The sequence below is a fragment of the Geotrypetes seraphini genome, chromosome 9 (assembly GCF_902459505.1).
Source record: "Geotrypetes seraphini chromosome 9, aGeoSer1.1, whole genome shotgun sequence".
NCBI lineage: Eukaryota > Metazoa > Chordata > Amphibia > Gymnophiona > Dermophiidae > Geotrypetes > Geotrypetes seraphini.
Window position 1 is genome coordinate 25,980,716 of NC_047092.1, and position 13,779 is coordinate 25,994,494.

Below are 13,779 nucleotides of genomic sequence, written 5' to 3' on the forward strand. Positions count from 1 at the left end.
CCCAGCCCTCTCCTGGTACATATCCAGGGATCATAATTAGTGTCAGTGGGGTTCCAGGTGGCACTGTCATCCAAAATGGTCCCAAGACACTTTGCAGTAGTTTCATGGTACTATGGCCATCTTCCATGCATGACTCATGACCCATATATGGAAGTGACTCGGGGGAGGGCTAGGGGTGGGGGTTTTGTTTGGCAGGTGGGAGGGTTGTAAAGTGTAAGGGGTGGGGTTTGTGAAAGAGGCAGCCTGGTTGTGCTGGCATCCCATTGGGTCAGGGGTCTACCCTGTCATGAGGGAGGGAGGGGATTCAGGATGGTGTTAGGGTAGGGTCAGGTTAGTTGACAGGAGTGGGTGTCTAGTGGCACCCCACCTGTCTCAACATGATTCCCCTGTCCTGGATATCTCTCTAAATCGGTCCCTGGTGTCTAATGACCCTCTGCCAACTGACTCACCCCTGCCTCTGGAAATAAAAATATAAATCTCTAGTAGTTAATGGCTCCCCCTTTGACCAACCCACCTCTGACTTAAAAAAAGAATCCTGCATGCCTGTCATCTCCATTATATATAATGCTCTCATGTGTATCATTTATTAGGGATATCCTTTAAATATCTTGTAAACCTGACTGGCTGATGATCCCCCAGGACAGGTTTGAAAATCACTGATCTAAAGAACTGAATCCAGGCTCACCACAGAAAGGCTGAAGTCTGCCTTCAGAGGGTGCAATGGTGGGGGGACCCTGCATTGTGATATCTGGACTCTGGATTCTGGGCTGGGAAACAGTGAATGCTATAAAGTCCTAGGGTATGCAGTCTAATTTCCAGGATACCCACAATTAATATGCATGAGAGAGGACTTGCAAATTTATCTTTAATATCAGATTAGCTTGGTGTATTCCCAAAGACTGGGTTTGAGTGAGATCCCCAAAAGCTGGGGGGTTTTCAACAAAGTACTCCTTACATTGAGTAGAATAGGTAGAAAAAAATAAGCCTAGATTTCACAGTTCAAGCTCCACAGAAATACACAATTTCAAATCAGAAATATTGCAAATCATGCAATTACTCAAGCTTTTTGAGAGAGCTGCAAGAATGGGGGAACTTCTGATGCTTTTTAATAAAAGAAAACAGGTCTCTAATCAAACAATAAAGGGAATATACATACAGAATAAAAAATTAGCTTTATACATATGTAAAGTTTAATAAGCAAACCTTCCTCCAATCCCATCCCCAATCTTCCCCTCCCCCCCAAAAAGGCCAGATTTTAACATCCCTAGTGAATGTGCATGACAGACTTGTATGTTGACTACCTCTGTTGTATTTAAATTTTTCATACATAGCTTGCTCTAGAAAAATTGTAAGTCCTAGGGGTTTTATATTGCTTTTTTTAGACTTGCGCTGTAAATAAAATATGCCTTTATAACACAAGATTGTAGCAGAAAAGACAAGCAGGCCAGTTCTGTGTCCACACTGCTAATGCATGTATCCCAGCTGCCAGCCACAGAGTAATTTCTTGTGAGATTCTCCTAGACAGTCGGTATGTTGTTTTTGGGGTTTTTTTTATACTTGCCCTTCTTGAGTAGAAAAGCAGACAGACTCCTCTAATTTATACCCAGTACCCCTACCTTCCCTTGTCAAACAGAATTGTTGCTCAAACACTTGTGTCTGTTTTTCTATATGTAACTCAAGACTGCTATAGCCTTAGAGCAGTGGTTCCCAACCTATTCTGGGTTTTCAGGATATGTATACGGTAATTTGATAGAATTTGCATGCATATTTGTCTGAATATCCTTTGGGAATATCATGAAAACTGGTGGAGGGTCCCCTGGGATAGGTTTGGGAGCCAATGCCTTTAGAGCAGTGGTCTCAAACTCAAACCCTTTGCAGGGCCACATTTTGGATTTGTAGGTACGTGGAGGGCTGCAGAAAAAATAGTTAATGTCTTATTAAAGAAATGATAACTTTGCATGAGGTAAAACTCGTTATAGTTTATAAATCTTTCCTTAATTGCTTCTGATAATTTCAGCTATACACAGCTGAAAGTGCAACATGCAGAAAGTGAAGTTTAGATAGTTTTTCACTTTCTGCATGTTGCACTGCTTTCAGCTATGTATACCTGAAATTATCAGAAGCAATTAAGGAAAGATTTATAAGCTATAAAGAGTTTTACCTCATGCAAAATTGTGATTTAGATTCAATCTAAAGTATCAACTGCAAGATTTTGGTGTAGTCCTCTAGACTTTTTTGTAGAGGGGAAAATCATTATCCGACTTGTGCCTGGATAAAGTATGTCTTAAGTGTCCGGTGGTCGTGTCCGCAACCGCCTTCAGTTCTCGCCTCCTCCTGCACCGGACACAACCGCCATCTTATAACAAGCAGTCACCACCAGGAGAGATGCCAAATTTCATGAGATTACGTACACATGCACAAGCTGCACTGCCTCCAATGGTTACCTTATGTTCTGGAATGTTGCCCGCCTCACTGCTGTAACCTCATGCAAGCGCTTTCATGCGTCTGTACTCTACCTCAAAATTATGTACAGACACAAAAAAGCACTTGTGTGAGATTACAGCAGTGAGGCGGGCAACGTTCCAGAATAATGGTAACATACCGAGGGCCTCAAAATAGTACCCGGCATGTGGCCCCCGGGCCACGAGTTTGAGACTACTGCTTTAGAGCATGACAGAAATGTTTGCAACCAAATCTACAAGGTTCTCCTATCTGAAACTTGTCTCACCTGTTTTATCCTTTTAAGGAAAAAAAAAAAATCCTTCCCATATAATCATAGGCTGGATATAAATAATTCTGAGTCCTTTTGTTGGTTGGTTGGTTGGTTGTAAGCCCTTGGGACAACATTTCAGAGGTTTGACCTTCCAGTGAGAATACTTATTCTTCCACCTCATGTACACTGGTTTTCTTTAAAGTTTACTCAAACATATGCACAGTTGTACTTCTAAATTTGTGAATTGGTTGGTGATATTGCTGATGGACACACATTCTGTCCATCAGCAATATCTTTCCAGTGCCTGAATCTTGCTGTGAAATTAACTGTAAAAATGAAAGAAATCCAGCATGCACTAGCTAAAAGCTAAAGAGCTGATTGCAGTAGCTGTAGCTAGCGTTTGGTTTATTCTCTCTCAGCATTTGAGGAAAGAGTAATCAAATGCAAGAGCTTACCATGTGTTTGGCTACAGCATATTCAGCTAAAATTGTGTTTTTTGTGCAGTACTCAGAACAATGCTATTGGAACCAAAGGAATATAAAAATATTATTCAGTATGAAGTGCCTTTTATTAAACAGATACATAACTAGATGAAGGATTTACATTGATTGAGGAGGCTGATTGCTAGTGTTCAGTTTTCATGAAACAACCTGCTGACATCTGAGCCAGAGAAGGTGGTTGCATCCTTTCAAGTTAGATAAGAAGGAAAACTGGTTATCACAAATTGGTGGCATCCTGAATGATTCCAATTCTGACTTGCCATGTTACTCTTTTCATTACAGATTTGGACGTCAAGACATCAGGGACCGGTTGTGTAAAGATTCATAAAATTGAGTGCGATAGCTGTAAAATAGAAACAGAGAAGGGGAGCAGCATTTTGCAGTCAGTAAAGGTAATGAGTACAGCTGTTCGTTTGATTTTTAATCTGGAAAAACACAATCATATTAGTGTATATTCTCAAAAGCTTCACTGACTACCGTTTGAGGCTAGAGTGTTATTTAAATTTGGATGCATTTATTTTAAAGTTTTATTTGGCTTAGAACCAGCTTACCTTGTTTCTCATTTTAGGGCTCCTTTTAACGTGCGTAATACCGCGTGCTAAACCGCTGGCTGCGCTAGCCGCTACCGCTTCCCTTGAGCAGGCGGTAGTTTTTAGGCCAGCGTGGAGGGCTAACGCGTGATGAAAAGTCACGCGTATTAACCCCGCTAGCGCAGCTTGATAAAAGGGCCCTTAGTTTTTTATTTCTAAAAAAAAATTTGTAGATCTGGTTGATTTTAATTTTCTTCTTGTTTCTCCACTTCTTACTTACTATCAATTTCAAAAAGATCTTAAAACCCACTTATTTGAACAATATAATATACATTATTGATTTTCATATTATCATGTAGTTATAATGTACTTTTAATCTTTTTATCTATACTTATTTTAGTTTATATTGTGTTTTTTTATTCATTAGTTTTATGATTGTATTAATTACTTAGAATTTTATTATGTATGATGTTATTATATTGTATGCTGAGTACCTATTGTGTAAACCGCTATGAACTGCTGGTTAGGCAATATTTAAAAATAAATTATTATTATTATTCTGGAAGAGATGGGAAGCAGAATACATTAGGTGAAAGTTCACCGTTCTGAAAGAGTGGCTTTTGAATTCCTTTTTTTTAGAATTTACAGTTCTGCTAATATGCCAGCTGTTTAAGCTCTTAGATCTGTCATAGCAGTCTTACTGCTTATCTGTGGGATACATGCTTAGAAGTGTGTTCTGATTTGCCTAATAGAACATCTTGGAAAGCTATGTCTGTGTGTGTGTCATCTTAGTTTGCATCAGTATTATGCTTGTTTGCTGTTGCTGCTGCTGGGAGTGGCCTTTTTATTATAGCAGTAGTGACCATTTGTGTGGGCATGTCTTTCCCACTGGTGGAAAAAGTATCTTGCTAATGTCACGTCTGCAGCTGGCACAAAAAATAAAGCCCACCATTATGTCAAAATAAGATGGATGAAGTAACTGTATTCTTTTTGAAAAGATCAGGTATGTACAAATAGCAGCTGAGTGGATTGAAGGATCCATTTTGGTCTTTTTTTTATATATATGCCATCATTTACTGTGATATTGTATGTGTGTGGCCTTCATAACAATTGGATATGAACCTTTTATTTGATCAGTTATTCAATCAATTTGCAGGATGTTCCAGGCAGCCCAGAAATAACTTATTACATCACATTATTGGTTTCTAGTTAGTTCCTTTAGGGTAGTGGTCTCAAACTCAAACCCTTTACAGGGCCACATTTTGGATTTGTAGGTACTTGGAGGGCCTCAGAAAAAAATAGTTAATGTCTTATTAAAGAAATGTCAGTTTTGCATGAGGTAAAACTCTTTATAGTTTATAAAACTTTCTTTTCTGCTAAGTCTTAATAATATTGTCTTTTATAGCTAAAGAGACATATGGTCAAGAAACTTTTATTTTACTTTTGTGATTATGATAAACATACCCAGGGCCTCAAACTAGTACTTGGCGGGCCGCATGTGGCCCCCAGGCCACGAGTTTGAGATCACTGCTTTAGGGTGTACCGATTTCATAGACTAGGTATCTTAGGGCAGCAGCAGCATAAACTGGCTAAAAAAAAGTCCTGATCAAAGATACAGGGCAATAGGAACCTTTTGCAGTATGAGAGTGAAGCAAAGGAAGAAACCACATTGAGTGGCCTTGTATTTGTTCTTGCAGTAAATCCTTCAGTTTAGGATGGAGTATATCATCACTAGATAAAGAGCATAATTGAAAGAAATTTCCCTGGGAGAAATAGCTGTGAGTGAATAGAGAACCTTCTCTACACATCTTTACCTTGTGTACATTTCCTATTTGGCATTGACAGAAATTAGCCTTTTACCTTCACTGTACAGCACTGGCCCATCAGACTTGGTATGAGTGTGCAGGTGACCTGCAAGGGAAAATGCTGGCTTTGGTTTGTTATAAATTATCACAGTTGTGTTAAAGATCATACTTTCTTGCATGTTTTAGAGTCACAGCATCCATGTACACACAAGAGGAGGCAAAGTGTGTTTGAAAGCAGTTCATGGAAATGTGAATATTCAAGCAGCAGAGCAAAGTGTAAGCAAGAAGCGAAGCTTTCTTTTGAAGGGTTTATAATTTTGCATCACACTGGCCTGTATAAAATGGGTAAATATTTTAAAAATATTTATTTATAAAACTGCTATTTAAATGCAATTGATTAGAATGGCTACATTTGTATTCTGGTTTCATACAGTTCTAGCTTTTTTGATATGTTTGGTATATGTCCTTAACATAAGTTCTTGTTAGGTCCTCACACATACTATTTCAGAGAGCCTGTAAAAAGTGATTCTTTTGTAGATTTGTATAGCTAGAGGGATCCCCCAATGACAGAAGTTGTTAGATTCTTTAGCAAAAAATGTGTTTCTTTGCATATTTTGGAAACCATGAGAATATTTTTACTCTGATTCACTTCTCATATTCTGTGTAGTGGTATGAATAGACTTGAACAGTGTGTTAGATTTTTTTTTTTTTAACACAATACCTATGTAAATCCATGGGATACCTTATCTAGCAGAATCAACATTTTTTTGAGACTGTTGGCTTGGACTTGGTAAACAACTACAATCTTACTCTCTGTCTTGTGTACTCAAGTTTGCCAGTGATCTGGAGCTTTCACACCAAGCATGCTGTCAGGGCCAGCTCAAGGGACCGTGGCATCCTGAACCACCTTTTGCATCTAGTTTGAGGGTGGGCGATAGGGAGGAGGAGTTTTTGGAGATGATCGTGAGACTGGAGGGGCCCAAAAAGCAAATAAGGGAGGTGATGTAACAGTGATTGGTGGGAAAGAAACCAACAAAAAGGAGAACGAAATATAAGGAATGACACTTATACCCCAGACACAGGGTTTGGAAACTGCAGGTGTGGGTTTTGGGTTTTTTTTTTTGTTTTGTTTTTTTTGTATAACTATTTGCAAATGACAGTCTTTTATACTATCCTGCAGTGTGTTTTTGGCTGCTGCTGTTGAATCTCCTGGAACCCAGAGACCTTGACAAAGTCTCATAAAATTGTTTAGCATCCACTGCAGCCAGCTCTATATTCTTTTTTGATAATTTTTAATCGATCATAAAAGAAAACTTACATAGTTTATTCACCAGGGAATTTTATTTTTTTACATTTTTCTAAACTGTCTCAGATCTCAGTGACTTGTCATAACACGAAATGAAATATATAAAGCACACAAATCCACGTGAGAGAATAACTTGTTTATCATGCTGGCTTTGCATTTGAACAGATACAGTAGCCATGCCCCTGTGGATGTAGGGTAGAACACTTTCACGCTGGTAATTCCTGACTTACCATTTAAACCGGCTATTCTCTTCCCTTGGTAGAGAAACACATTTGTTCTGAAAAGAGAACTTAATGTGGTCTCATACCCTGCAGCAGCTGTGGATTGTGTTTGTGTGTTTGTAAACTATGATACCTTTTATTGAACTTAATAAGTAGATATGAAGCCATAATTGAATAATGTATAGATAGTGTCAAATAGATCACCATCCCCAGGGACCCAATCTTCAACGTAAGGTTCCCGATCCTAAGAAGCAACACACTAGGGTCAAGGCAATCATTTCCCCAATGATTGACATGCCGCTTCGTCACAACTGAGCGCAAGATGGAGGCGCGCGCCGAAGAAAATGATAGTTTTTAGGGGCTCCGATGGGGGGTTTTGTTGGGGAGCTCCCCCACTTTACTTAATACAGATCGCGGCGGCGTTGTGGGTGGTTTGGGGGATTGTAACCCCCCTCATTATACTGTAAACTTAACTTTTTCCCTGTTTTTAGGGAAAAAGTGAAGTTTTCAGTAAAATGTGGGGGGTTACAACCCCCCAAACCCCCCACAACGCAGCGCAATCTGTATAAAGTAAAGTGGGGGGTTCCCCCCACACACCCCCGTCGGAGCCCCTAAAAACAGTTATTTTCTTTGGCGCGCGCCTCCACGCTGCGCTCAATTGTCCGCGCGCGCCTTTGTCTTCCGCAGTTTTGACATGACACCCAATTACTTTCCTACTACACTCTTCAGCCTAAAAGCTAAGTAATAATGTATTCAATACCCTACTTAACAAAAGCAGCTTGCTTACTCTTAATTTAACCGCCATCACAAATATTTATAACTAGCCGCTAATCACAAATATTTAGTGGAGATAATCGGCTATCTCCCTCTGAATATTAATGGTTAGCTGGCCAAATGCTATTTCTTGTACAATCCCTCTGTAGCCTGAACTATCAGGTAGTGCATCCATTCCAGCCTTGGCTGCAGAACTTAAAAATAACACCAACCCCCTCTGCAAGGTCACCTGTGCGGCCACTTCCCTTGAAGTTCAGTTTGTTTCTGCAGCCTTGCTGAGAACTTCTAGTTTTCTTCTGCTTGTGATTTTATTTCTCAGTTCCTAGTCTTTATAATCGGCTATCTCCCTCTGAATATTAGTGGTTAGCTGGCCAAATGCTATTTATCCAGCTAGCAGCAATCCCTGACTAGTTAAAAAAATAGTACTGAATATTGGGGGGACGTTTGCTGATGTCGGGGTGAGTGGCACAAATGGATGAATGTTAAATAACTCTAGCTGAATGAAAGAATGAACTTTGTTCAAAACAAAAACATGCTAAAGTATATATACTACAAAAGGCATTTTCACCAGCAGGAGGAGGTATAGGACTAACAAATTTGAAATATCAGCAAACCCCTCATCAGATCACATTTCATTATTGCAGAATACAATGCAAATGGTTTTTAAATAATTATAGCAGATGAAGGATGATCTCGCATGCTAATTGCATTAAGAACTTGAAACTGTGGCATATTAAAAGCCATAAAATAACATTAAGGTCTATCATTAGGCAAACAAAAATTTGCATTTAATTATATACTTCATATACTTCATAGTTTTGGAATGTATGTTCTGATTTGGAAGTCAATTCCTTAAATGTATTCCTCCAGTTAAAAAACATTTTTAAGAAATAAAACTGTATTTGGTTTTATACAGTATACTGATGGATTCCAGGTTTACCTAGTTGACTAAGTGACCCTTTTATTAAGCTGTTAAGCAACTAGTATCGGGTTTTAGTGCAGATCCATGGTAATAGCTACTGTGCATTAAAACAGCTAGCATAGCACAGAAAATAAATTTTAAAAAAAACAACAACTTTGCTAGCTGCTTGATGCAGGTAGAGGCAGGTGATGGGCATGGCAGGGGAGGAGCACAGGCATTGCTGGCTGTGAGAACTAAAACATGGGTTGGCACTATGTGGTACCTGCTATGATAATGTGGTTGCAGTCCTCAAAAAACCCTACTAAGCCACAGCAGCGCATGCCTCCTTGATATATCCTCCCCCTCTCAAATTTGTATCTACCTGGAACTCCCAGGGATCTCCTTGGTCTAGTGTTCTGAGACAGGAGTGGTCCACTTCTGTCCCGGAGCTGGCCTGGATTTCAGATGGCAGTGATGAGCCCTAGCCGTAGCCTTTATAACACTACTACTAGGGTCACCCTCCTATATAGGGAACATATTTTATACAGCATGCATGTAATGCAAACAGCTTCTCATTCCACCTGCATCTGTTGTATAAAAGGGTATTCATTATTCTCCATGCCAGACCATATAAGCAGTTCTGCTTATGAGTTGGTGATATTGTGAAAGTACCACTAGAGGTCATTGCTCCCATTTGAAACCGAGGCCATTTCTGTGACAGGAGAAGGAAGTGGACAGCTTCTGTCTCAGAACACTAGACCACCAGAAAGATCCCAGGGTAAGTTCCCAGGAGGTGGCTTGTGGGGATATGCTGTTAGTAGTGGATCAGGAGGGGAGAAGGTGGGGGAATGTATCCTCGTGGACATTCTTCTTTTGACTTTTTTTTTAATTTTGGCCTGTTCAGTATTACAGGTTTTGGCAATTAGTACAAGAACTTCAACACTACCTCCCAAAAGATGTAATGTGGTGTCTGTTCGATAATTGTTTGCCTGGTTGGCCAGTAAAACAATCTTGCAAAATTTCAGCTCGATTTTGGTGGAAAGTTAACAGTATATCTTATAGAAGAAAACAGACATCTGCTGTTTGGAACCTAAAGTTAGTGCTGAGGGCTCGGACTTTCCTTCCTTTCAAGCCTTGCAGGGCAGCATCTCAGGTCTTAAGGAAGAGATTGGCCATCTTGAATAATTTTAAAGAAAAATGTATCTGTGCCTATTACTCTCTTCTAGATAGTAATGTGTCACTTCTGTCCGAATCAAGCTTTCTCTCTTCCAGTTGTAAAATGTTGGGTAAAGTAGGTCACGGCGGGTGTAGCCATTTTCAAATCAATTTGTTCACATATGAAATGTTTTTAGGTGCCAAATTCTCTTCAAAATTCAGAAGGATCTTTTGTTTATTGATATATCTTAATGAGACACAGTGGTCTTTTAAGGCAACGATTTCAGGAGGAGTAGAGTAGATGGTCACTCAGACCAAACCAGCAAGAGTTAGAAAGTTCCATAGGGCTGGTGATATTACCCTTGAGCTCAGGTGTCCTTGTAGGCAATTAGACTCTTATTTTTCCAGAGACAATGGTAGGGCAGTGCCCTTGCCTCAGTTGCACACATTATCTAAGTACCTCAGCATTGGTATGCAGGTCTGCTTCCTCTACCCAGTCTGGGTACATACCACTTTTCTGAACTGCTCTGGCATGTATGATGAGGAAGATGAAATTTGGACTTAACTAATTTTCTTTCCTCGAGTCTTACCAGACCAGTCCAAAACCCACTTCATGGCAAAGGTTCTCAGAATGACAGATTAAAAAAAGCTAACAGTGAATATGTTGTAGCCTACTCTGAAGATAGTTGTACCTTCAGGATATGGAACTATTTTATTCTTGGATTAGTGACCATAAAATGTTTAGACTGATAAGATTTAGCTTTGGTGGTAAATTGGAAACCTGACATAGAATACCGAGGAGCTGAAGGCAGCACCAGCCCCCCTATAAGGGGAGTGAAGTGAGCTCTTAGCTTTTTTTTCTTTTTTTTTGGGGGGGGGGCTTCATCTGTTGGCATAACTCACTTGTTAACCCACTCATTTTTGTAGTGTTCTGACAAGATTCAAAGAAAGGAAATTAAGATATAAGTCCAGGCTTCCCCTTTATGTGTAAGACACTGTTTACCTAGAAAAGGCTTCCCCTTTTTTTAGATTAAATACTTTGCCAATTCACATACTTCTGGCTTTTTGAGCCTTGTGTCACTGTGCTGTTTCTTTTACTGACTTGATGAAGGGAGTGTAGCTCAAATTGAAAGCTAGTCACAGATGTATCAAAGACATTTACCTTGATGCAAGCAAGGGGTGCTGAAAGCACAATGGGTATTGGACAGCTGTATAGATATTTGCACTGACTGGGAACCTACTTGGGTTAGGAACTTCTTTTTGGAAGGCATTTGCTACTGCATCAATGGCAAATTAACGCTGCTTAGAATGTTTTTAGAGATTCTAATTTTAGGATTTATCTAATATAAACACTGATTTAATACTCTGCTGTAGAGAGGTAGATCTGGGAGTCATCAGGAAAAAGATGATACTGAATGCCTTGAGAGCAGATCAGAGCACCTAGGGAACAAGTATAGGTAGAGAAGGGGTCCCAACACAGAGCTCTGTGGCATTATGATTGACAGTGGGATAGCCGAGAAGGATCCATCAGAAAAAGTGAGGTTCGATAAACAGGCAGGAGGTGCAAAGGCCATTTATTAACAGCAATTAAGGAAAGGCATAATAGTTGGACTCGAATGGACTTGGCATGGCCGTGTTTTGGCCATTGTGCCTGCATCAGGAGTCAACCAATTTGTCATTAGAATCTATATAACATAGCATTTATGTTTAGTTTTCAAGAACTTTATCTTTCTGTAGTTCCTTTACCACTGCTAAAACTCCTCATTCACTCTTTTCTCAGGGAAACTTCCAGACAGGCTGATGTTTCTTAGCTAGATTTTCTAAGAAACCCATGATATGAAAAATTGACCACACACAACATTTTAGATCTGCTAATTTACTCACCTTTTCCCTGAGATGGTCACATATATACTTTTCCTCTGTGTCTTGAAAGAAGCAAACCAACACATTTCAAAATATTTGCTCTACTGTATTATGCTCATGTAGACCTATAGATGTAAAGCAATTCCCCCGTCTGAACCTTTTTTATTCTCTCTTTATTGTTATAGTAACAATTTTATGTTCAAACATTTTCTTGGTTGCTTCTTTTACAGACTGTGAATATAGACAAACTACAGGGGAGCTCCATTAACATTTGCACTGAAGATGGTCAGTTGAAAACAAAGTATCTTTATGCAGAATCCTCTTTTCTGTCTTCTGCTGCTGGTGATATTACATTGGGGACTATTCATGGTAAGAGCAGACTTATTAATTATTTCATTTTATATTGACTTTTGTGTATATATTTTTAAAGTCTATGATTCTTGGATCAGTGTCGCAAAGCACTAGTCTAAAAAAATGCTTAATGACTACAAATGCATTTATTTTTACTTAAAATAGTTTTAAATATTACTCATGGCTAATATTTGGTGTGTTTGGCAGAATAAGGGTACAAAGTAAGTTAAGTGTAGCTTTAAATAAGCAGTAAAGCCATTTAAATGTTATTTTGTCTTTTCAAGCTTGTCTTGGAATATTACAGTTGGATTTCAAACCGATTCAGTATAAGAAGTTCTTATATTTTCTCCTTCCTCTTCTACCTCCAAAGCAAAAATGTGGGATACATATGTAGGCAGCCTCTCACTAGGGCAGAGGTGTCAAAGTCGGTCCTCGAGGCCCGCAGTCCAGTAGGGTTATCAGGATTTCCCCAATGAATATGCATGAGATCTATTAGCATACAATGAAAGCAGTGCATGCAAATAGATCTCGTGCATATTCATTGGGTAAATCCTGAAAACCCAACTGGATTGTGGCCCTCGAGGACTGACTTTGACACCCCTACACTAGGGGATGAAAGTCCTATGCCAAAGAGACTTCTCTGGTTCCTCTCACTTTAATTAGAAAGAAATAGACTAATGCAGCAAACCAATATGCCAACAGTGGAATAGAGTCCTGGGGATAAGAGGAGACAGAACTCTGGGCTTAAACTGGAGCAGATCAAAGTAGACACAAGACAGTAAGGTAAAATAATGTGTGTGTGTTGAGATGGGTATTTTTTTTATTAGATGATCCTCCTTCTCTGTTCAAAAAAAAGTATCTGTAATGCTTTAAATTGAGCAGAACAGTGGAAAAAGGTGATTATTCAAAGTCCTAGGACCTGAAGTTCACACTTCTCTTCTAAATTGTTTTATAGATGGTCCCTGGGTGACTATGTTCCTTTCAACCTTTTTCAAGCTTGTGCTCTAATTGGTGAGACAGTTGTCTCTCCTTCAAATAGCAGGCCACCTAATTCAGCCATCAGCAGTGGACACATCATCAATACTCTTATGCTTCTCATTAATTGGAGAAACTATCTCCTTTGTGGTGTTAATGGAATTGAGATTTACTTGATCTCTTTCACAAGAGTGCAAGTCAAAAAGTAATTACTAAAAATATAGCAATTAACTCTTTTGACTGACTGGGAAGTGAGGGATGCACCTGAGAGACAGGACCCATTTCTTCACAGTACTGAGACATCTTGGATATAACACAGTAATGTACTTCGATAGATGATCCCCCAAACCTGAGTCTATTTTCTTTGTGTTTCCCCAACAAATAGTTAAGACATTTGTCTCTCCAATTGGTACTACCAAACTCCTCTTTCTTCACAGGCCTCCCTTTATCTGTGTTCTCTCACATCCCTTGTTTCAGGGTGGCTGCTGGGTCAAGCCTAGCTGGCTTGTGGTGAACTGCTATCCTATAGCATCTGGCTAAGTAAGGCACATAAAATGCAGAACTTGCCCAATCGGGGGTTTAGGTAAACTTTGTCCTAGGACTCTGGTGGAAGGTATCTGCATGCAAGGCCCTTTTTATAGTTCTTCCAGTGGTGCTGCTGCTTAGAGAAAAGCTCAGTCTTCAC

The 13,779-nt window shown here is 39.4% G+C and overlaps 1 protein-coding gene across 2 annotated transcripts in view; it reads left to right on the forward strand.

Moving 5' to 3' along the window:
* The window catches only part of FAM185A (family with sequence similarity 185 member A), a 50,904-nt gene that overhangs the window by 1,807 nt on the left and 35,318 nt on the right, over window positions 1-13,779 (forward strand). For both annotated transcript variants that reach the window (XR_004540675.1, XM_033959113.1), the window contains exons 2-4: window positions 3,496-3,605; window positions 5,735-5,824; window positions 11,999-12,137. Coding sequence is in view for 1 of the 2 variants with exons in the window: in XM_033959113.1 (XP_033815004.1) it covers window positions 3,496-3,605; window positions 5,735-5,824; window positions 11,999-12,137 (339 nt within the window). In the remaining variant the exon portion in view is untranslated. The remainder of the gene's footprint in view (window positions 1-3,495; window positions 3,606-5,734; window positions 5,825-11,998; window positions 12,138-13,779) is intronic.